Below are 23,143 nucleotides of genomic sequence, written 5' to 3' on the forward strand. Positions count from 1 at the left end.
GATGGTTGCCCTTTATGCGGAAACCTGCACCCATGGCTACGTACCCAGGAGTGAGAGGAAAGAGGTCAGCTTTCCTTGCCATTTTCCTCTAGGTTCAGTGTTTAATTCTCTGAGTCGCTCCATGATGTTTCCATAACATGTTGAGCCATCACCCACATAACCTTTCTGGCAAGTGCATCTACAGGGAGGGTAGAAACACATTCTCAGGGTCTTAGAGCCATTGAGTGTTGAGATCCTACAGTCTAACTCCCTCACTTGAGAGCGAGTAAGGGCAAGGATCATGTGCTTATTTATGCCCCATGCTAATGTCATGATCTAGTGCAGGGCTCGGTTCAGAGCAGGTATGTAATTAACAGTTGAATGATAAGGGGCAATTGATTTGGAATAAATATATAGATAATGAAATTTGCAGAAATTTTATACAATAGTTTCATAAGAGACTAAAGGAGAGGAGAAGTGAGTTGGGGGAAATTGGAGGGGGAGACAAACCATGAGAGACTGTGGACTCTGAGAAACAAACAGGGTTTTGGAGGGGAAGTGGGTGGGGACATGGGTGAGCCTGGTGGTGGGTGTTAAGGAAGTTATGTATTTTTTTAAAGATTTTATTTATTTATTTGACAGACAGAGATCACAAGTAGGCAGAGAGGCAGGCAGAGAGAGAGGAGGAAGCAGGCTCCCGCTGAGCAGAGAGCCTGATGCGGGGCTCGATCCCAGGACCCTGGGATCATGACCTGAGCTGAAGGCAGAGGCTTTAAACCACTGAGCCACCAAGGCTCCCCTAAGGAGGGTATGTATTGTATGGAGCACTGGGTGTGGTGCATAAGCAAAGAATCTTGGAACACCAGAAAAAAAAAAAAAAAGAATAATGGCGTTAGGGATGAGGTTTAAAGGTGCATTAGCCCTGGTGGCTGGTAAATGTTTAAAAACCAGCTTTCTGGGAGGGAGACTATAGGGCAGAGCCCTGCTATTTGACTTTTGCCAATTTCCACGGGTTGTACTCCCACCTTAGCCAATCTCAAACTACCCGTGTGATGTCAACCAGCTTGCAAAATCCTAAAGATTTAACCATCAGCTTTTGCAACTCGGGAAGCCCTGGCTGTAGCACACCACCACTACCTAGCAAAGGTGAGCTGACAGCCGGCTGAAGCTGGCAAGGTGCCTGGGAAGGCTACACTGTGCAGGATCCTGGGATAAGTGGAGAACCAAACACCAGGTAGGAGAGGGGCACTGCAGAGACGAGAGCTGAAGGGAGGCTGCAGCCATTCATACCACAGACATGACTCCCACTGACGGCCAGTTATACACTCATAAGTCCAGATGTGTTTCCAAATACATGACTCCCATTGACGGCCAGTTATACACTCATAAGTCCAGATGTGTTTCCAAATACATGACTCCCATTGACGGCCAGTTATACACTCATAAGTCCAGATGTGTTTCCAAATACATGACTCCCATTGACGGCCAGTTATACACTCATAAGTCCAGATGTGTTTCCAAATACATGACTCCCATTGACGGCCAGTTATACACTCATAAGTCCAGATGTGTTTCCAAATACATGACTCACATTGACGGCCAGTTATACACTCATAAGTCCAGATGTGTTTCCAAATATGGTCTCATGGCAAATAGACATTTTCAACAAGTTTGCTGAACAAACATTTCAGAGTTTTATTACCTCTGCCTGTACTGCTGTGGTGACTTCCCAACTGGCCTTTCTGCTCTTACTTTCTTTCCCCTCAAATCGGTCCTTCACACCACCCTCTGAGTGGCCTCTCCAGAAGGGAAATCTGGCACCTTTGTGCTTAAAATGATATGGACTCCATACAGAAGTTCGGAGTGCTTAGCATGGCCTGGAAGACCCCCAAAGGGGGAATTTATTTATGTATCCTTTCTGCTGCATGGTGCAAATTCCAACAATCCCAAATTGCCTTCTTTTTTTACAGACTGGGATACCCTTCTCAGGCCATGTGCCCTGCCAGGAATGGTCTCCTGGCCTCACCTCTTGGCTCAGCATGACCTGCTCTAAGGAGTCTTACCTGGCCTCCTGACTTGCCCTGACAGCCTGTGGGTACCTTGTCCATCACAACCCTCTCCACCAAAATGAGCTCCTGAGGTGCTGTCTCCTCTGCTGGATGGGAGGCTCTCCTAGCACCTGCCTCCCACTCCTTCCTCATTATGCCCCAGTACTTGGGATGATGCCTAATTAAAGAACTGATTATTTACCAAGTATCTACTCAATTCTAGGAAGCTTGCCAAGGAGGAGGGCTATAAAGGTGATGATAATGGACATCTTGCCCTTTTAGTGTCTCACATGCTGAAGATAGGCCTGAAATCAAACAATTTTGAGCAACATGATAAAGCCACTTGACCTCTTAAAGTCTCAGCTTCCTCATCCATGAAATGCGTTTACTGATACCTTTAGGGTTGCCAGTGGAAGAGATAATGCAGAAGGGCTGGCACAGTGACAGACACATAAGAAAAGCTCAGTTCTTGGTAGATGATGATGATGATGATGATGACGATGACAATGATGATGGTGATGGTAGAGATGGTGGCAATAGCCAGTCCTGGGGGGGTGGGGAGCTGCGGTAGAGCAGAGAAAGTCCATAATCACACAGCTGAAGTTCTAGAAAGAGCCACGATGGAGGCTCGAATAGGATGCTATGGGGCACGGAGAAGAAAGTGACTAATTGTGCCTGGAGAAATAAGGGACAGGTTCTCAGACAAAGTACCACGGAAGAGAATTCTAGGATGCCTGTGAGTTTCCTGGCCAGATGGATGGTTGGCAGATCACTTACTAATTGAGGTTTTGGAATTTTTCATAGAGCAACCAGAGTTCCCTGAGGGCATATGAGAATGTCTGGAGATATTTTTGGTTGTAAGAACAGAAGTAAAGGTCCCCCTGGCAACTAGTGGGTGGGGACCAAGGATGCTGCTGAACACCCTACAATGCAGGGGACAGCCCCCACAGCAAAGTGTTCTCCAGCCCCAAAGGTCAGTAGTGCTCAGCTTGAGAAATCTTGTTATGAGGAATCACTCAGGTAGATCGAACAGTAAATCAATAGTCTAATTAATACAGTCAAATAACAGCTTCCTACTCAAACATCAACTTCCTCGGCAAGACCTGTGCTCCAGGACAGTGAGTTTGAGAAGCACAGGGTGCGGGCCAGGGATGATTGGTAACTCTTAGAGTGATACTATAGTCCTTGATCTAAATTACGTACAATTCATTTGAAGGCAGCTGATAATAGCAAAATAAGTAACCTGTACAAACCACTAAGTATGTTTCTAAAATTTCCCTAAGTTGTTATGAGGCCAATAGTCTGTTTTGTATAAAGTGACTTGACTTATCTTGCCTCAGGATGGCAGAATCACATTTTAATGGTGACACTGCTGAATGGAATGTATGTGATATAAATACTTTTTATTGTTGTTTAAAATCTTGGTCTGGAGTCTGAGATCTCATGAGATGGTTTTCTGACTTAAAGGCTCTCTGCTGGCCGTGGCACATTCACAGCAGGGCCCCCTTTTTTAAATTGCTTCTTTATTAGGAGTGAAGGTCTCTTGCTGTCTTACTGCTCTAAAAACACCCCTCATCCATTCACACTTTATAAGTTATGGGATGGAATTAATTACATAGAGCACTGGATGAGATTTAGTGAAATTATAGGGTTACTTACTACAGTTGCTTCCTTCGCTTGTTTACTTATTCATTTCAGTCCTTTATTGATTCATTTGTTCCCCCAAAGTGTCACTCAAGTCATTGTTGTAATGGGTGAGAGGAGTTGTTGCAATAAAGATGACTAAGACGTGGACCCCCAGAACCTTACATTCTAATTGGAAATGAGATCAGTAACACTAACAGCTAATATCTATTAATAGCCACTATTCCAGTTACCTTGGTAGGAGACTTACTATGGTATATATTTTAGTACAACAATCCTATGAGGTGGCTTCTGGTTTTAGCCCCATTTTAGATGATGAAACAGTGGGACAGAGAGATTAAGTATCTTTTTCAAGACCACCCAACCTGTAGGCAATAGTGTTTGTGCTCATTACCACTGAACTAAGCATGTACTACATACCGAAGCATTCCAGGGAGCCCAGGGGGATGCTGAGTGGGCTGAGAGGACAGGGAAGAGATCCTAGAGGTGGGGACACTTGACCCAAACAGTGAAGGATCACTTGATCTTAGCCAAAAGGCTGAGAGGCAATGAACAGTGAAGTATCAGTATGCTAGCCTGACTTGGAGAAGGTGAGGAGGAAATGATGTCTAAGCAGGAGAATAGCATGAGCAAGTGTATAGAGCTGGGAAGTCATGGCATGTTTCAAGAAGAGTAGGAGGGTGGAACCAGAGCCAAGAGGATGGTCATGAGAGTGGTGGGAACCATGTTGCTCCTCCATACCCTCCACAAACAACTCTTGGCCATGCCCTGGGGAGAATCATACCAGGAAGAGCTTGCACAGGTCCTGGAAGCTGGTCTGGAGGCATTTAGGCAGAGGTATGTGATTATGGTCTATGAGGGGAGCTCAAGCCCTGGCAGAGCCTGTCCCCTTATTTCTCCAACTGCATGCCCTGGTGTAGCTGGTGGAGGGCCAGAATGGGATGCTCTAAGTGTAATGTCCAGGGCAGGGCAGGAAGCTATTTTTTCTTCTTAGTAATAATTAACGTGAAGCTGATAGTTTAAAAGGATGCTTATAAGGGTCAATGCTCTTCTTCCTAAGGAGATGCTCTTGATCTCTGGTGGACTTGTTGGGTGAAGGAAAACTTACATGGCCTGTCCAATGTCACTGCAATGGTGAGTGAGAGAGCCCATGTTTGAGCCCATTCTTCTTTATTGGGTGGACCTTTGGGACTAACACAATATGATTTTGAATATTCTGCATAAGCTCCTTGCTATATTGAAGAGGTGTAAACAAAATAAATCTTACCCAAGGTAAACTAAATTATATGCACTAATTAGTGATGGCCCCACATTTCATCAGTGTAACATAGCCAAGCTTTAACTTCATCCTCTTTCCAGCCTTCCCAGACAGTCCATTTTTGGGGGAGGGTGATCAACAGGATCAAGTGGTAACCCCACTGACATTCTAAACTCAAGATTTAATACCACTTACATGATTCTAATATTCCTCCGTTTCATTTTTTATTGTATCCTCTCAAATACAAAGGAGAGAAAGTGTTTAAAGAATTGTACTCAGACTTTCTTAGAGGATGGCAAAGAGTGTGTAACCTGTACACATATGTGTGTTGGGTGCAGATGTGCCTAGATGTACAACTGTGGTGTGTTGTTGTGTGCATGCACACGTGTGGAGTGATTTCTATATGCTAGGCTCTGCTCTGAGACTGATGAGTATATACTCTTGTACTCCTTGTCACAAGTCTGGTGGGAGGTACAACTCTCCTTTTATGACAGAGAAAATGTAATTCAGAGAGGTGAAGGTAAATGGCAGAGCTGGGACTTGAGCCCAGGTGTTCTGATGTCCAAGCTCTCTTGACTACCCACAGGGAGTACATATCTACTTATTTAACAATAAAACATGACAATCGTAAAACCTATTAGGGCATATCCACACATTCGAGACCCAACTATAAAAATAAACTTCAAAGTAGATGAAAAGGAGCTCTGCAAACACAGAAACCGGTTAGTTATTACATGGTTCAATGTCTACTATGGCTTTGAGCTCATAGTGGCAGTGAGTCCTTCAAAGATGCTGATGACAATAAGAACAGGAAGTGATACAGAGGTAGAAGCCTTGGTCTGGGAGTCAAAGACTGGGGTTCTAGCCTCAGTTCACCCACTAATGAAAACATAATACAGCTGTATAGTAGTTTCTAGAGCATTCTCTCAGGAATGTTCACAACATAGTGAGTGGACATTGCTGTGCCCATTTCATACATGGAGAAACTAAGGCCAGGGATACGCGGTCACTTTGCCAAGGTCATTCAGCTGGTAGGTACCAGTACTGAGACTCGGATCCAGGTCCTTCACCTCTAAATACCATCACACAAGCTGTGTTTGCCTCAGTTTTCACACAAATATTTTTCCTCTCGGTAAGTCCCCTCTCTTAAAACTTGGAGACCAGGAAACACGACTGGTGTTTATTCACCTTCCCCAGTCTTGTTTGGCACCACTAGCAAGCAATATTTCATGAATGAGGAAACAGGCATATACATTAGAGGTCAAACGCCTGTCATCACAGCAGACCTTTGTTTTCCCAGCTACGGTGGTTTCCTTCTCCCACGCTCTGACTACTTACTACCCAGTTATCAGTCCACGGCAGTATCTCAACGTGTTATAATGGTCATTACAAAGGAAACAATTGTTGAATGATTCAGTGATTAAAGAAACATGTATTGGGTATCTCACATCCTGCTAGATGGGGGTATGGTGGGTAGAAGACTGAATAAGACACATTTCTTGCCCTTTGAGGAGCTTACGGCATTGACTAGCCACTACTTGGAAAGAACGTGGTAGAACTGAACGGACTTACTTGGGTTGGCCTGGTGCGATGGTAGTGCAGTTAGCATTCCTGTGACAGGGGTTGTTAGACTCACAGACATTGATTATGCTGCACCCCACTCCAGGGACATAATTGTGGTAATGTTCTTTACACTCACAGTGAGACTTCAGAAGATAGGGAGAGAAAAACAAAGGGTTCTCGTTAGTCACAGAAGCTGACATCCTTCTTTAGTCTATCTGTATTCTGCCATAAGAACTAACTTGGGGTAGGTCCATGGTGCGGACTTCAATTAAAAATTTGTCAAAGTATTTGGAATTGGGAGTCACGTCTATGTATTTCACCCATTGGGAAATGACACTTTGTGGTAAAGTTTACCTTTTTAGATTTCTTGTTTCCTAACCCTGGGCCTTTCTAGATCCATAATTTCTGGCTTTAGAATACCTGCAGTGAGTAGAGATGAGGCTCAGATGAGAGATATGATGCTCAGATGCTCCAAAAGAGTGGTTTTCAACTGGGAGTCTCAACCTGACATTGGGCAATGTCTCCAGAAATTTCTGATTCTCACAACAGGAGACGGGGGCAGGGTCACCAGAGGCCAAGGATGCTGCTAACCATCCTACAATGCATGGACAACCCTCACAACAAAGGATTATCCAGTCCAAAATGCTGGTGATGTCAACGTTGAGGAACCCTACTCTGGAATAGTGGGAATAATGAATGCCCTGCTGCTGTGTGAATAATGGGGATTTCTAAGACTTGAAAATCTGCCTTGGGCCCCATTTTTGAGAGATAAAGTTTATTTTTAATCTCACTCCCAAGGTTCTGGGACCTCGCTTAGAGTATAATGTGGCTTTTCCCATAAGGGTTCTCATTTTGAGGATGGAGGCTCAGCTCCTTGAATTTCTTTCCAAACCTTTCTCAGACACTGAGAGCAGAAATGGCATGTAATATACGTTTTCCCCTGAAGGTGAGATTGGGTCATTTCTCTACAGGGAACTCCTGGAGCATTGCCATGGGGCGATTGGATTGCTGGGGACATGTGACTGGTTGGGCCAGGCCCTGTATCCTTTCTTTTTTCCAGAGCAGCAATATCCTGCTGTACAGAGATACTTCCTCCACTGAGCTTGATGCGCAGTTATGGACTCAGTGGGCACCCACTAAATAGTTGGTGGAAGAATGAGGTATTGGTGAAAGGGTTCTTTCAACTGGATTCTTCAGCAAAGATCTCTAGACCTGGCTGTTTTTCACCAGTCAAGGCCATGATGTGATTTAGAGGGACAGGGTCTCATCCCAGAATAGCCTCACTGCTCCCTACTACCTGTCAGGGCTGCCTGACATTTTATCAGGGCTCATCTCTTTGGGACAGAATATTTTTGGTTCTAGGAGTCCTCTCTCACCTTGAAAGGATATGAGAAAGAATAGAGGATTGTAAGTGGAAGTCGATGACATATTCACCCAATATGTGGTTAATAGTTAATTTGTTAATCTGATTTGAGTTGTGTATATATTTTGTCAATTGCCATTGAGGAGCAGGACACAAGAGAATGTAGGACAGTTAGTTTTCCCTGGGGTGGGGGGCTAGGAAAGTGTGAGTTCAGAGGATGGACTGGGGAGGGGACACATTGAGGTTATCCCTGTGCCCAGGGAGGTCTAAAGGGAGAGGAACCTCAAGCTGAGCATCAAAAGGGAAAAGTTGGAGAACCTAGCAGCCAAGTCATACCCATGGCATGGTTTTAGCTTTGGTGGGCTGTCCTGCTTCTAGACACCCTAGTCCCATGCCTCATGTTCTCACCTGTCCGGGCCCATCATATATGCACACTGTAGACTCTGTAGGGCAATTTCCATAGCGAGTCTGGCAGGGATCTACTGGTAAGCACACTTGGCCATCCCCGTGGTAGCCTTCCTGGCATGTGCAACTGTGCCGATTTGGTCCCAGGTACGTGCAATGAGCATGAGGATGGCAGATTGCTTGTAAACATGGATTGATGGCTTGAAAGGGAATGACAGGGTATGAGCTCATCAAAGTTGCAAAGGCACTTGGATAGTTTTAAGAGAGAGAGTAAGATACAGTTCATCTTACCACACCTGATGCCCCCAACCTGTTGAACAGATTTATATATGGCTGTCAGAGATTATAACCATAAATATTATGTTGATAGATATAAATCCACACATTTGTGTGGATTTAAATATAAAATAGCATGAAAGAAAGCACTAATGCTTGTGGTATTTATAATAGGTACTGGCCTTGTCTAAGCATTTGTCATGTGTTAACTCAGTTAATCCTTACAGCTACTCTGTAAGGGAGGAGCTGTTATTATCCCCATTTGATAGATAGGAAAATGGAGGCACAAGCAAGTTAAAAACCTTGTCCAAGGTCTTATATTTAGTAATAAGCTGATCTGGGATTTGAATGCTGGCAGTCTACCTCCAGAGTTCACCTCAATATACAACACAATCTCTCACAAAGCAAATGAGCCTGGAAAAGAAGGAAAATATACAAGCCAGTGCTCATCATACCACGTGCCCTCTTTAATTCAACCAATGAATCACTGAACATTATATCAAAAACTAGTGATGTGCTATTCCTTGGCTAATGCAATCTAAGTTAAAAAAAAAAAAAAGAAAGGAGAGGAAAGGAGAGAAAGACAGACTGTATTTTGTCCTAACATCAGTAGAGTTGATAAAAAATTGTTTAAAAATCTATTTATGTGCTTTGTTAATAGAAGGAGAGATTGCCATTTATTGAAAAGCTATCATGGATGAGCATGTGCTCAGTGCTTGTTATATATTTCATTCAATTTAACACAGAGAAAAATAGAAGTGCCATTGTGTTAATTTTAGAGAGGTTGTGAGCGTGTTTTTTTTTTTTTTTTTCCCTGTTGAGTAACTTAAACATCTCAATTAATGAGCTAGCAGGATCTAAATTCAACTCACGCTCGCAGTAGTGGCCGTCGCCTCGGTAATTGGGAAGGCATTTGCATTCCAGTTTTGTTTCATCTTGGCTGGAAGGTGAGCATCTCGAATTTTCAGGGCAGAGCAAGGCTGCACATTCAGGAACGGCTGCAAAGGAAGATTGTTGAGATACCCACATTAGTAGAATAACCTGATTCCAAAAAATTCAACCAATGCAGTGTTCTTTGTGATTAAAAAAATAATTTAAAAAGACTCACTGTGACCATTTGAAAAACACAGAATCTATAAAGTAAAAATGAACTGTTTTCTGATTCTCATTCTTCCATTTCACTCCCAAAGTAAACAATATCAACAGCCAATCTTCTACATTCACGTACAAATTTATTTAGGCTATTTTTTAAAACCAAAATGGAATCCTGTGATGATATTTAGCAACTTGATTTTTAATTTAACAATATATTATGGAGCTTTTTTTAAAGATCCATTTTAATCTCTTATAACTGCATAGTACTTCATTATCTGGGGGGCACAGATGGTTGTCAAAAACAAGAAAACTGACATGTTATCCAATGTGCGAAGCTAAGAAGTTAGGATGATACAGTTCCACAGATGCTGGTTGAAGATATGAGACTCCTGGGTCAGAGGTGAAGGACAATTTATTACTCACATCAAGAGCAGTAGCCAGAGTGGTGGCATTTTTGCACCAGTTCTTCCAAGCCCCAAGTACCCTGGGACAATGCAGAGAAGGGCTGCACTGGATTGCATTATAGGGGAGGAGCCCCAATTTTAGGGAACCTGAGTTTTGTTTTTTTTTTTTTTAAATAATAGGCAATATATTATTTAGGGCCCAGGCAAGAGACAATACCACACAGTTATTTAAACAGGGAATGTTTTCATGTAAAGAATTATCAGCAGAAAATTCAAGAGAGTTAAAAAGAGTTCTAAGAATGAAGCAATAGTGGATATATACAAAGTAACCACTCCACCAGGGTTGAAATAAGCACCCAAGGTAGAGCCTTCCTCTCTCCAGGACTGAGACCCAGATGTCACTGAACAAGGGCAGGCCTTGGTCACTAAGTGGTAGAGAAAGCACTGAGGTGCCATGGTGGTGAGACTTGCCGGAAATCTTCCCGTTAGGGCTCCAGGGAAGGTCATCCACACGGAGGTGCCAAGCCTCAGGGTTCATTTGGTGCCTGGGGAAGCTGCTTGCCTCTGAGTGCTGCCAGAATCAGAAGCTGAGAAGCTACTCCCTCGGAAAGGCAACATACTTCTGCATGTGGCTGGGGCCAGGGTGGCTTCAGGGGCCAGCCATGCGGGAGAGAAGGGACGTGGTTGGCTCTCCAGATGGTCAGGCTTGCAGGGCCCTTGGCACGCATGGCCCTGAAGAGAAGGCATACCAAAGAGCAAGCGCACCTCTGTGTGGTGTGGCACAGGCCTGTGCTGTCCGGGGCTCCTGGCCCTGCCACTGCCACCTGACTCAAGGACTAGTCAAGGTACATAGTAGATAAACACTGGAGGAAGCCGAGTCCTGCAGGGACCTAGCACTGGAGAAACTGGAGGGCTGACCAGTGGAGAAAACCGAAGTTCTGTGGGGGCCCTCGTGAGTGAGCGGTAGCAGAAGCAGGAAGAGAAAACCCTTCCTTCCTCAGTGGCCCTCCAGCACCCTCTATGCATAATTTTTTACCTCTTGGGCTGGCGAATGAGATATATTTACAAATTCCCCTCCATTTTCACAAAGCAGACAAAAAGGATTAATTTTGAGCTGAAAGGTAATCCATTGTTACCTTGAACAGGCAGTAGGCATGCCTACACTTTGTTCCCAACGGGAGACCCTACATCTTCCAAGGCTGATTGCAATACAAACATCCCAGAAAAGATGTTGGAACAAAGAGCAATCAGTGTGCTGCCCTCAAGAGGTATACAAATAAGAGATACTCAAGGAGGATTGTCCCCAACAGTGGCCAGTTGAACCAACCATTTGTAGAGAATATCCCCCCACAACTCTTTCCATGAAGTCGAAGCATTGCCAGAAAGTGGCTGCCCTTTCAAGGATTACATTCCAAACCGTCTTTGCATCTAGGTGGGGTCACATGACTACATTTCATTGATGGGATATTGAGAGGAGGCTGGATGTGTCATTCTGGATTTCATTAGCAGGAGCTTCTCCACTCTCTCTTCTTCCTTCCATGGCTCAAAACAGAACAGTCTGAGCTGCTATGGAATGGCAGAGGCACAAAATAGAAAGATCTGGATCCCTAATTACCATGTGGTGGGAAGCTGGTATCAGCCACAGACACCCACACAGGACTATACATGAGTAAGAATTATACCTCTGCTATGTTTCGCTGGAGGTTCCCCAAATTCTCGGGTCATGGTGTTTAGTGTCTTAATGTTTTCATGGTGTCCCAGTCTAAAAGAAGTATCTACCAGGTCCATTTATTAAGTTGCTAGAACCGAAGAAGTCAGTAAGTGTCTCATGAGACCTCAGTAAACGTTTGAAAAAGTAGTGTGGTTAGTATAAAGAGAAATATTTTTATTTCATTCTTGTTTTTAAAAGATTTTATTTATTTATTTGACAGACAGAGATCACAAGTAGGCAAAGAGGCAGGCAGAGAGAGAGGAGGAAGCAAGCTCCCTGCTGAGCAGAGTCCGATGTGGGGCTCAATCCCATGACCCTGGGATCATGACCTGAGCTGAAGGCAGAGGCTTTAACCCACTGAGCTACCCAGGTGCCCCTTTTATTTCATTCTTAAATAACCACATTTACTAATAAGTGGAATGTGTGAGCTTTTTGGACACGGCCCAACTTCTCCAACCTTGGAATCAGATTGGAGACTACCACCCTCATTCCATTCTGAAGGATTTTTGCTTGATCCTTGCTTTTTATCTTAGCAAGCCGGGAAAACACAGTTTTGTAAAGATGGTATCATTAGAAGGGATCTAGTGCTACCTAATGTTGAAATTGTGAACTAACTCAAGCTAGCAACTCAAGCTAACTCAAGCTAGATGCATCGCTGTCTCCCTCAAAAGTTTAAAATATCCCATAACAGTCCTGTGAGTTTGATGCGGTAGCTTGGGATGCCTTGTACAATGGTGTTAAGCCATTGGATTTTTGTATTTGCTTCTTGCAGCAGCTAGCATTATCCTAACTAGAGTTGGAGGTACCACAGTTCATGTAATGATTTCCAGCGGATGGACATTCAAGTTGTTCTAGCTTGTGTTGTTCTTACAAACAATACTGCATGGATTTCTTTTTACATTTATTTTTACCTACTAGTGCCCACCTCTCTTTTTCTCCAGGTAAATTCCTTGAATTGGGGCTATGGCAACAAACTGTAAGCATACTTCAAAAAATTTAATAGATAAATTTCCCTCATAGGTTGTAGCACTTCATCTCCCCCTTGACTGTACTGCAACTTTTCTCCAACCCACAGTAGATATTATCTGTCTTTGCAATCTGTGTAACATAGTGAGCAAAAACAAACCCCAAACCAAACCAAAACCAAACCTCCAAACCTCCTAAAATATCACTTTGTCATGATTTTAAATTCATCTGTGATTCATTGGGATTTCTGCATGGGTCAAGCACCTTTTCTATGCCTGTTGCCTAGTTTTTATTTCTCTTCCTGAGAAGTAGCAGCTCTTTGGAAAATTTTAAAATTGGGTTCCTATTATTTTGATAACTTCCCTGCCATGTGGGTTGCAAGTATTTCATGCCAGTCTATTGTTTCTCTCTCAGCAGAATTATTTTGTCATTAGGAGGCAAATCTGCCTGTGTTCTCCACTAGGGTGGTTTCTGGGCTGGGTTTACTGTCTTATTAAAAAGGTCTTTGCTCATGAGTCCCCTGGGCAATGATGGGAGTGGCCAGGAAAGAAGGCTGACTGAGGTCTCCAGAAGGGGTTATTCTATCCCGCTGAGTCTCATTTGGCTGTTGATTTGAATCACTCACTTGCAGTTTTGTCTCCTCCACAGGACAAAGGCTGTGTTTTATTCATCCTCCTCACTGTGCATAACCCTATAGTGACTTTCTATGAAATGAGTTTGAATTTGTTGCATTTGAATCTTGTCCAGTCCCTTCATTTTACAGATTAGAAGAGTAAAATCCAGAGGATAAGTGAGGCTAGTGTCACAGGAAGAATGTCCAGTTTTTAAAAAAAAATTAAATTTAATGTTTTCAGTGTTCCAAGATTCATTGTTTATGACAGTTTCTTAATGGCTGGCTCCAAATTCACCCTTCATTACCCGCTCTTTGATAATGGACTGGATTCTATTTCTCCTTTACAGTGATACACGAAGCTTGGCTGGTAGGGGGATTCCAGGGGACACTGCAGGAAAAAGGGGCTCCTCTCCTTGCTTCCTTTGTCAGGGTTCTGTTTCTGCTGTGTGTGCTTGCCTCTGCCATATAGTTTGTCAGTGGTGTGGGTGTGTGAGGACACTGCTTCAGCCATCATTCAGAGTGCATGGTCTATTGGTCACCTTGCATCCTCAGCCGGGACCCCGTGGCCACCTTCCCGCAGCCCTTTCCACACACAGACGTTGCACACTCTGAGTTTGGCACGCCCAGCACTCCGGCTTCCTCTGTGTGTTTGCTCACCAGCATTGGCTCATCTGTGTCCTGGAGCCTTTTTGCCTGTGGTCCCATGCTGGCTTGGGCAAACCAGCAAAATTCTCCTCTACCCAGTGGCCTGCCACCATACCTTCTCCAACAAGGTTTGAGCTCAGCCTAGGGGATAACCACCCCTTTCCAAATTTCCTCTGTTACACTCTAGCAGCCCTAGAATTCACTTGGTGCTTTTATAGCCACTCTCCTGTCATAGCTTACTAATTCTTTCTATTAAGCTTTCCTTTTTCAATCACTCTGCAGTTCCTATCTCATGCTTGGACCCTATGGGAGAGAGCATTTAAAGAATTTCGAATGATTTGGGTCCCAGTCTTCTATTTGGTAGTTTCGTGACCTATGGTGACTCACTTAGAATTAGTGAAGCTTCATTTCCTGTGCATGTGTTCTGTACTTGAGACATGAACTTGAGAACATGGTTGTCTCCCTTACTGCACGGCTGACTTGTTGCCATGGCCTCAGCTGGTTTTTCAGCTTTCTTTATTCAGTCCTTCACACTGCTGCCAGCTTAAGTCATAGCTATGTCAGTACATCGCTCCCAAATCTCCCGTAACTTCCTCCTCTCTACCGTCTCTACCCTTCCCTCTCCTCCCCTTCCGTCTGCTTCCCTCCCCTCTCCTTCTTTCCCCTCCTCTCCTCTCCTTTTCCTCCCTTTTTAATTTTTGGTTTTCTCCCAGGAACACATTCAGTGGTGCCTCAGCCATGCAGAGCCCCGGTATGTGAGCACAGAGTTGAAATGCATCCATCTGTGCCTATCCGGTCTGGCAGGGCATTCAGGAAGCTGGCAGGACTTACGCTTGTCGCAGTTGGGGCCGGTGTACGCAGAGTAGCATTCACAGCTTCCGTCACCCTCTCTCCCACTGTTGCACACTCCGTGCACACAGCTGCACACTGCAGACAGATAATGGGGACATTTTTTTCATTACTTGATAGAGATTTCCAGAGATTCTGGAGGAGTAATGCTTTGGGAGAGTTTTCATTGAGAATCTGTATAAGGACACGGGGAGAGTCAAGGGCATGAAGTCCTAGAGACCCTGGTTTGGATCTTGGCTTCATTTTCCTTCTATTAGCTCCAATTTATTTATGTATAACATGAGGATAGTGATACCTGCTCCTGGGATTTCTATAGCTGGATGAGATAAGGTAGTGGTGTGTTGGAGTGCATTGGAGTGCTTTTCTCTACTTTTAAACTAGTTACTTCATCATTGGATGTCTCAAGAAGGGAATTCACGTAATGTTTTTTATACACTGGTCACGTTTTATAGAGAAAAGCTACCACTGACTCAATCACTGTTGGTGGTGGGGATCTACTGTCTGTTGGGCTAAATCCTACTTCCTGAATGATGGGGACCTTCAAGTACAAAAGATAAATTTGAAAAGGCAGAGAATAACTATGCCTTATCTTTTAGCTTGAAATAGATAGCTTTTTAGCCCACTGAGAGGTCATTTCAAAAATGACAAGTGAAAGGTATTTGAAATAAGTGGTCAATTCTTTAGCATTCAGTCTGCAGCTCACTTGTAGGAAGATTTATAATCTGGCTGGGTCACCAGCACCATTGGCACAGCCCTTTGTGCAACATACTGTATTGGTTTCCTTCTCCTACTGTAACAGATTGTGTAATGACTTAATTGTGATGTAAAACAATACAGATTTATTATCTTAGTTTACTTACCTTAATTTTCCTTTGTCATATAGCCTAACATGTTTACAAGTTCCAGGGCTGAGGGTATGGACTTCTTTTCAGGGACATTCTTCTGCCCACCACATATGTTCAGTGCATGTCAGCCAATTTAATATTAACTCAAGTAAAACATAATTAAGATTTGTTGCTTAAAAACCTAACCAAATATTGGCAAAGCAAGGATTAAGGAAGTATTCCAAACATTTAGTAAGACATTACATCTTTTGAAATCTTTGTTATGTGTCCCACTTTGATCCCCTGATCTTTGTATCTATCAGAACAGTTCTCCTTCAGGTGCTTGCCATGCTTTGCCTGGACTGCTGCAGTAGCATTTTATCTGGACTTGGTGTCCAAGTTCTCACTTCTTTGTTCCATCCATTCCGTGTGACCAATAATGGCAGGTGATCTTCCCCCAAATACCTCAGTGACCACGAATTGCTGACCAAATAAAATCTAAATCCCTCTCCTTGGCAAACAAGGTTCCATCCAATGTGATTCCAACTTTTTTTACTTTTCATTTTCCATGGCTTCATTTAAAACATCTTAGGTTCTAAGCACAAAGGATGACTCATTAGTTTACCTTCCTTCCTTCCAAACACACATTGAATATCTCTCATGCTCAGGGTGCTGTGCTTGGGGTTAATGACCTAAAGAGAAGCAGGACGAAGTCCGTGCCCTCTATGTCTAATGGCAGAAGGCAGCCCATCACAATGCAGTGTGATGAATGCCAGGATGTGATAGATCAATGGTGATGGGAGCTGGTCAGGAATAGCTGGGTGGGGCTGGCCTGGGAGAGACATGCCTCCTGCACTGCACACTTCTGTGACTTTGCCTCCCCTGTGCTCCCTTCTGCACACGAATGGAAATCCATGAGTGACTCTGCTACTTCTGTCATGACTGCTGACCCTGGCTGCTGACTGTTTGACCACTGGTGGTAGTAGACTCTCAGGCATAGACAAAATGGGTCATTACAGTAGGTTGTGATAGGGGGCGAGGTACAAAGAAGGTGCTGCTGGAGCCCAGAGGAGCAGCTTCTGTGCTGGGACCTCCGAGCTGGCAGCACAGAGGTGGGGGTTTGGGTGGCCTCGAATGGTGAGCAGCAGAGCTGCTCGTGGTGGCCAGAAGAGGTAGCTGCTAGGTTATTTTTCCAGTTGCCCACTGTCATCGTTTATTTCTCTATCCAGACATGATGCTGCAGTGGCCTAGTTTTTGTCTTATTCCAGCATGGATACAGCGAGTCATCGATGGTGATACCCTGTGAAATTGTCTGCTCTGCAGGGCAGCACCACTGCCTAGCTGGGAGCAGCGAGCCTGGCTGCTGGCCAACAGCAGGCAAGGCTGTATTTTTTCTTTCTCCATCTATAGAGTTTTCTCCTCTATTAGACCGGAATCCCTTGGGAGGCCTCCCTCCTCCCTGTATTTCCCTACAACATCTCTTCTGTTGCTTTATCACAACACCCCCAACAGCACAAGTACATTATCAATCAAGGCAGCATCCTACAGGGCCAGGATTAAGGTGAGAAGGGGGAAGCAGGATACAGGGAGAGTTGCGGGGAGGCAGGGCAGAGCGCGGACAGAATGAGGTGAGGTGGCTCCAGTGCAGAGTTGGATCCTGCCTTTCTTTGAAATTTGGATGTTTTGCTCAAGAATTTAAAAATATGATTGTCATGGGTTGAATTGGGTACCTCAGAAGGATCTATTGAAGTGCTAACCCTCTGTCTCTCAGAGTCACCTTATTTGGAAACAGGGGCCCTGCAGATGTGATTGGTTACGTTGAGGTCCTATGGGGGCCTTCACCCAATATGACTGGTCATTCTAAGAAGAGGAGAGGGCACGGACACAAGGACAAGTCAGCCATGCACAGGTGGCAGTGGTGCCCCTCAAGCCCCAGGACGCCTGCCCGACCAGAAGCTTCGAGGAATGGAACCACCCTCTCCCAGAGCACTCAGAAAGAGCACGGCCCTACTGACATACTGCTTTTAGATTCCTAGTGTCCAGAACAGAGACCCTAAATTCTTGTTTTTGAAGCCACCCCTGTGTGGCCCTTTGTTATAGGGGTCTTGACCGAGAATTGAAATGACTTATCTTGATTACCGAGTTTTTGATGCCTCCTTAAATTTGTCACCTGAAGCAGGTCTCTCCTTCACCTCACCCTAGCATTGGCTTTGCATTTCCATTTACTGAGCACTTACTATCCATCAGGCATTTTGCCACATGTTTTACACACATTGTCTTCTGGGATGCTCACTGCACTCTGTGAGGTAGAGCTCATGAACCTTGTGTTACGTATGAAATGTGGGAGACATCCAACTCAAGTATTCATAAAAATAACATCAAAACTTAAATTGGATTTGTAATTGTCATCCCCACTTCAGAAATGGACTTGCCATTCTTTCTATTTTAACAAAGCACTCTGATGCTCACCTATGGCTGTAGCTGTTGGAACAGGAGCTCCAGAGAGAGGCCAGATTGGTCATGAGGTAACAGGTGTGTGGAGGGGGTGTACTAACTTTCAGTAGAGAAGGGTCAATTAAACTCAATTAAAAAAATATCTACTCAGTTCCTCTCTAGTGGCAGTCACTGTAGGAGGCACTGGGTATATGAATATGAGTAGTTCACAATGCCTCCATTCAAGGACTCACACTGTAGTGGGGAGCTGGACTCAGAGGTTCAAGGTCTTAAGCGTCATGCAGCTGATGGAAGAACACGAGGAGGCAGAAGAGGGAAGTGAATGTAACCCAGCCCTGGTTTCGAACTTCGATGTTAACTAAGAGTTGTCCTTGCCACTGAACTTCCCTCCAGGCTCCCTGTGTTCTGTGTTCTGGTACAGCCACTGTACTGGATTAACTGGGCTGGCATGGACAGCCTTTAGAAACACCTGATACCTATTTCAGGGTCACCAGCCATTGCCAAGAAAGTGTCCTTGGGAAGGAGAAATGAGTTGTGGAGGGATTCTGAGATCTCTTTTAAAGAACACTTGGACTTTGTTGAACTGGTGTCAACAAATCTATAGAGACACAAAAATATTTGGGGTGTGTGACTTTAAAGTGGCCAAACTATGGCCATTTGGGTCAGGGGGGGCAGTGTTCTGGTACAGCCACTGTACTGGACAGTGCCTGATGCCCCCAGTGCTATGCCCCTTAGCAGAGGGAGCTGCTCCCTCTCCTGTTCCCATAGCATCCTGTGTGTGCTGTGCACCCTGGATCATAATTGTCACCTGCACTTCAGCTCCTTGGGGAGCTAATCTGTCTCCTCTTTAGCATCTTATTGTTTGTCTGGGGGTCTAATGCATGGTGGATGTTCATCAGGGGCAAGAAGAGTGCAGTGTTCAGGTGCCCAGGCTCTGGAGTAAGATATTGGAGTCTAATTCTGCTTATATTCCCAAAATAGCTGCTTGACCTTGAGAAACCTCTCTGCTTCTTTATCCATAACATGAGGAACCCAGCTTGCAGAGTTGTGAGGATCCAAAGAGATGATGCCTATCAAACTTTGCACAATGCCTGATGCACAGTGGGTGCTCAGAAAATGCAAGCTATTGTTATTAATGAGACACAATTGTGGGACTGATTTGAAAGTCATGTCAGAGACAGTGGGCTTTGCATTCTGCCCTTACCAGGAATGAGGCACTGAGGAGGTGAGGGCATTGGCAGCAGAGATAAAAACCCTTGGCCAATGCAACTCTAAATCATTTCTAAACTAGTCAACAGCAGGGTAGGAGAATGCTCTGGCAGCAAGTTAAAGTCAGTGTTAAAAATAAACTGAAGCTAATAGAGTTGTCCTACTTACAGGCAGAATTGCCACCTCTGTGGGACCAGTGCCTTACTAGATGAAACCACACTGACACCCAGTGGAGGCCCAGCTGCTGAAAAAGATTGCAAGTTTCCCTTGTCTTTGCTAATGGAAAAGATCAGCCATCACTGAACCATCCATCCATCCACCATCCATCCACCGTCCATCATCCATCCACCATCCATCCACCATCTATTAATCCATTCATCCACCCATCCATCCATCCACCGACCACCTACCATCCATCTATCCATCCATCCATCCACCATACACCCACTCGCCATCCATCCATCCATCCAACCATTCATCCACCCACCATCCATCCATCCACTGTCCATCCATCCATCCACCATCCATCTACCCATCCACCACCCATCTATTCACCATCCATTCATCCATCCATCCATCCATCCATCCATCCATCCATCTACCATCCATCATCCAATCCATAATCCATCCACCATCCATCCATCCACTGTCCATCTATCCATCCATCTATCCACCATCCACCCACCATCCACCCACCATCCATCCATCCATCCATCCACCATCCATCCACCATCCATCCACTCACCCAACCATCCATCCACCCATGCATGGTTTGGTTACCACTGGACTGTTTTTGTCCTCGCTGACTATATGTTTCCATTGAGTGAGTGCTTGTGACCTGCTGCTCAGAGCTTTGCTACATTGTCAGTCCCACAGGCAGGTATTATTATTCCTATTTTACAGATGGTGAGGGTTTAGAGAGGCTAAATAGATTGCCTCAGGTCACAAGCAAGTGAAGTTGGACACATACTCAGGCCAGTCTGACTTCAAATCCTGCTCTCCTAACCATTACATTCTAGAGCTGGGTTCTCCAATATGGTGCAGACCAGCTGTATGTGGCTATTTAAATTTAAGGTAAGTGACATGAAGTGAGATTTAAAGTTCAGTCTTTCAGTTGCACTATCTGTATTTCAGGTACTCAGTGGCCACAGGTGTCCAGCCACTGAGCACTAGGCATCTCCTTGGATGGTACAGAGTCAGGATATTCCCTCAACTCCCAAAGTTATACTGATTGGAAAATGGAGCTTGGAGTTTTCTCTTCTGAGTCTCAATTTAGGTTTCTTAGTGAAAAATTTAGGTTTCTAGGAGGAGCAAGATGGTAGAGGAATTGGAGACCTAAATTTTGTCTTGTCCCAGGAATTCAGGTAGATATCAAACCACTCTGAACACCTAAAACTCAACAGGAGATTGAACAGAAGAATAGCAGCAATTTTATGAACATTAAAGCGACTACTTTCTGGAAGGTAGGATGTGCAGTGAATCTGAAGAAATATACAGGAAAATACACTGTGGGGGGAGAGGCCAGATCTCGGCAAGTGGTAAAGCAATGGAGCACAAAATCTGAACTTTCAGAAGTCTGCTCCACTGAGGGACGTCACTCTAGAGGCTAAGCAGGGGGTGGAGCCCTCGGGATAGTGTGGTCTCAGGACCCGCAGGGTCACAGAAACACTGGGGGGTGCCTGATTGACTGAACTTTCAGGTATCAGAGTGGGGAGGCTAACTGCAGAGACAGAGCTGAGGAGGGGGCTTTCAGTTTGGGGTTACCTTAAACCATGATCTGAGGCACAGGCGGACCACTGCTCTTTGAGCAGGGACCCCACAAGTGGCAGATCTGGGGGGATGAACCTTCCTTCTCTGGGAGGAGGGGTGCAGGAGTGTGCTGCAGGATTCTGCTGGGTTTGGGCACTCCAAGTGGGGCATGAGCCAGAGATAGAAACACTCAGTACAGGCTGGATGAGCTTGGAGTGCAGCCTGTAGCCAGGGAGACAGGAATGATTGACTGCTTTTCTCTGAGGTTGCACTGAGGAGTAGGGCTCTGAGATCTCGGCTCCTGTGGGGCCAGAGTTTGGGAGGCCCCATTTTCATTCTCGTCCTCCAAAGCTGTATGGAAAGTATTCAAGGAACAAAAGCAACCAAGGGCAAACCCGAACAGATTACTTAGCCTGGCCTCTGGCAAGGGTGGTGCAATTCTGTCTCAGGCAAAGACATTTGAGCATCACTGCAACAGGCCTCTCCCCTAGAAGATCAGCAAGAACATCCAGCTAAGACCAAGTTTACTGATCCATGAGAACTGCAAAACACCAGCGTTAGAGGAATGCAAATAGAATTCATGGCATTTTCCCCATGATTCTTTGGTCTTTCAAAGTTAAATTTTTAAAATATTCATTATTTTTTCTTTTTCTATTTTTTGAGTATTTCCTCTTTCCTGTTTTAACCTATTTTATCTTATCAATACCTTTAAACTATTTAAAAATATTTTAAAAATATTTACAAATATTTTATAATTTTCATTTAAAAATATTTTACAATTTTCATTTTTATAGTCATATTCTAACCCTTCATTGTATTTAACCTTATTTTTTGTATATATATTTTTCTTTCTTTAAAATTTTGGGATAGAGTTTCTTCTAACAGACATAAATATACCCTAATCTAGTGTATGGCTTTGTTCTACTCTCCAGCCTGATCACATTCTCTCCTTTCTTTTTTTTCTTTTTTCAACCAACTTCTTATCTTATCAATTCTTTTTTAAAACTCTTTTTAAATTTTCATCTTTACAGTCATATTTCATCCCTTCATCATGTATGTGTGTGTATGTGTGTACGTACATACATACATACATATATTTCTTTCTTTCTTTAAAATTTTGGGAGACAATTTCTTCTAACAAACAAAAATACACCCCAAATCAAGTGTGTGGCTCTGTTCTATTCACCAGCCTAATCATATATATATATATATATATATATATGTTTTTTTCCTTTCTTCTCTCCCCAGTTTTGGATCTCTTCTGATTTGGTTAGTGTATATTTTCCTGGGGTCATTGTTACCCTTTTAGCATTTTGTCCTCTCATTCACCTATTCTTCTCTGGATAAACTAACAAGGTGGAAAAACTTGCCTCAAAAAACAACAACAACTACAACAACAACAACAACAAAACCACAAGAAGCCGTACTGACTGCTGGGGACCTAGTCATTACTGAGATTAGTAAGATGTCAGAACTAGAGTTCAGAAAGATGATTATAAAGATCCTAGCTGGGCTTGCAAAAATCACAGAAGTTACTAGAGAATCCCTTTCTGGAGAAATAAAATCCCTTTCTCAAGAAATAGAAGAACTACAATCTAAACAAGTTGGAGTAAAAAAAGCTATTAATGAGGTACAGTAAAAAACGGAAAGGAAAAGTGAATTAGGGTAAATTGGAGGGGGAGATGAACCATGAGAGACTGTGGACTCTGAAAACAAACTGGGGGGTTTGGAAGGGAGAGGGGTGGGGTAATGGGTGCACCTCAGTGAGTATTAAGGAAGGCATGTATTGCATGGAGCACTGGGGGTGGTACATAAACAATAAATCTTAGAACACTGAAAAAATAAAATAAAACAAAAAAAGTGGAGGCTCTTATTGCTAGTGTAAATGAGGCAGAAGAGAAAATTAGTGATACAGAAGACCAAATGATGAGAAAAAGAAATGATGAGAAAATGACGAGAAAAAGAATGATAAACAGCTACTTGATTACAAGGGGAGAATTTGAGAGATAAAAACAAAAAGCAGTCTCTTCAACAAATGGTGTTTGGAAAATTGGACAGCTACATGCAGAAGAATGAAACTGGACCATT

The 23,143-nt window shown here is 43.9% G+C and overlaps 1 protein-coding gene across 1 annotated transcript in view; it reads right to left on the reverse strand.

Moving 5' to 3' along the window:
• STAB2 (stabilin 2) overlaps positions 1-23,143 on the reverse strand; it is a 163,749-nt gene that overhangs the window by 109,009 nt on the left and 31,597 nt on the right. The window contains exons 6-10 of the mRNA XM_004742997.3: positions 14,802-14,897; positions 9,409-9,534; positions 8,264-8,460; positions 6,502-6,635; positions 45-178 (exon numbers count right to left, since the gene is read on the reverse strand). Of these exons, the coding sequence (XP_004743054.1) occupies positions 45-178; positions 6,502-6,635; positions 8,264-8,460; positions 9,409-9,534; positions 14,802-14,897 (687 nt within the window). The remainder of the gene's footprint in view (positions 1-44; positions 179-6,501; positions 6,636-8,263; positions 8,461-9,408; positions 9,535-14,801; positions 14,898-23,143) is intronic.

Source organism: Mustela putorius, unplaced genomic scaffold (assembly GCF_011764305.1).
Source record: "Mustela putorius furo isolate JIRA1106 unplaced genomic scaffold, ASM1176430v1.1 tig00000788_pilon_pilon_pilon, whole genome shotgun sequence".
Classification (NCBI taxonomy): domain Eukaryota; kingdom Metazoa; phylum Chordata; class Mammalia; order Carnivora; family Mustelidae; genus Mustela; species Mustela putorius.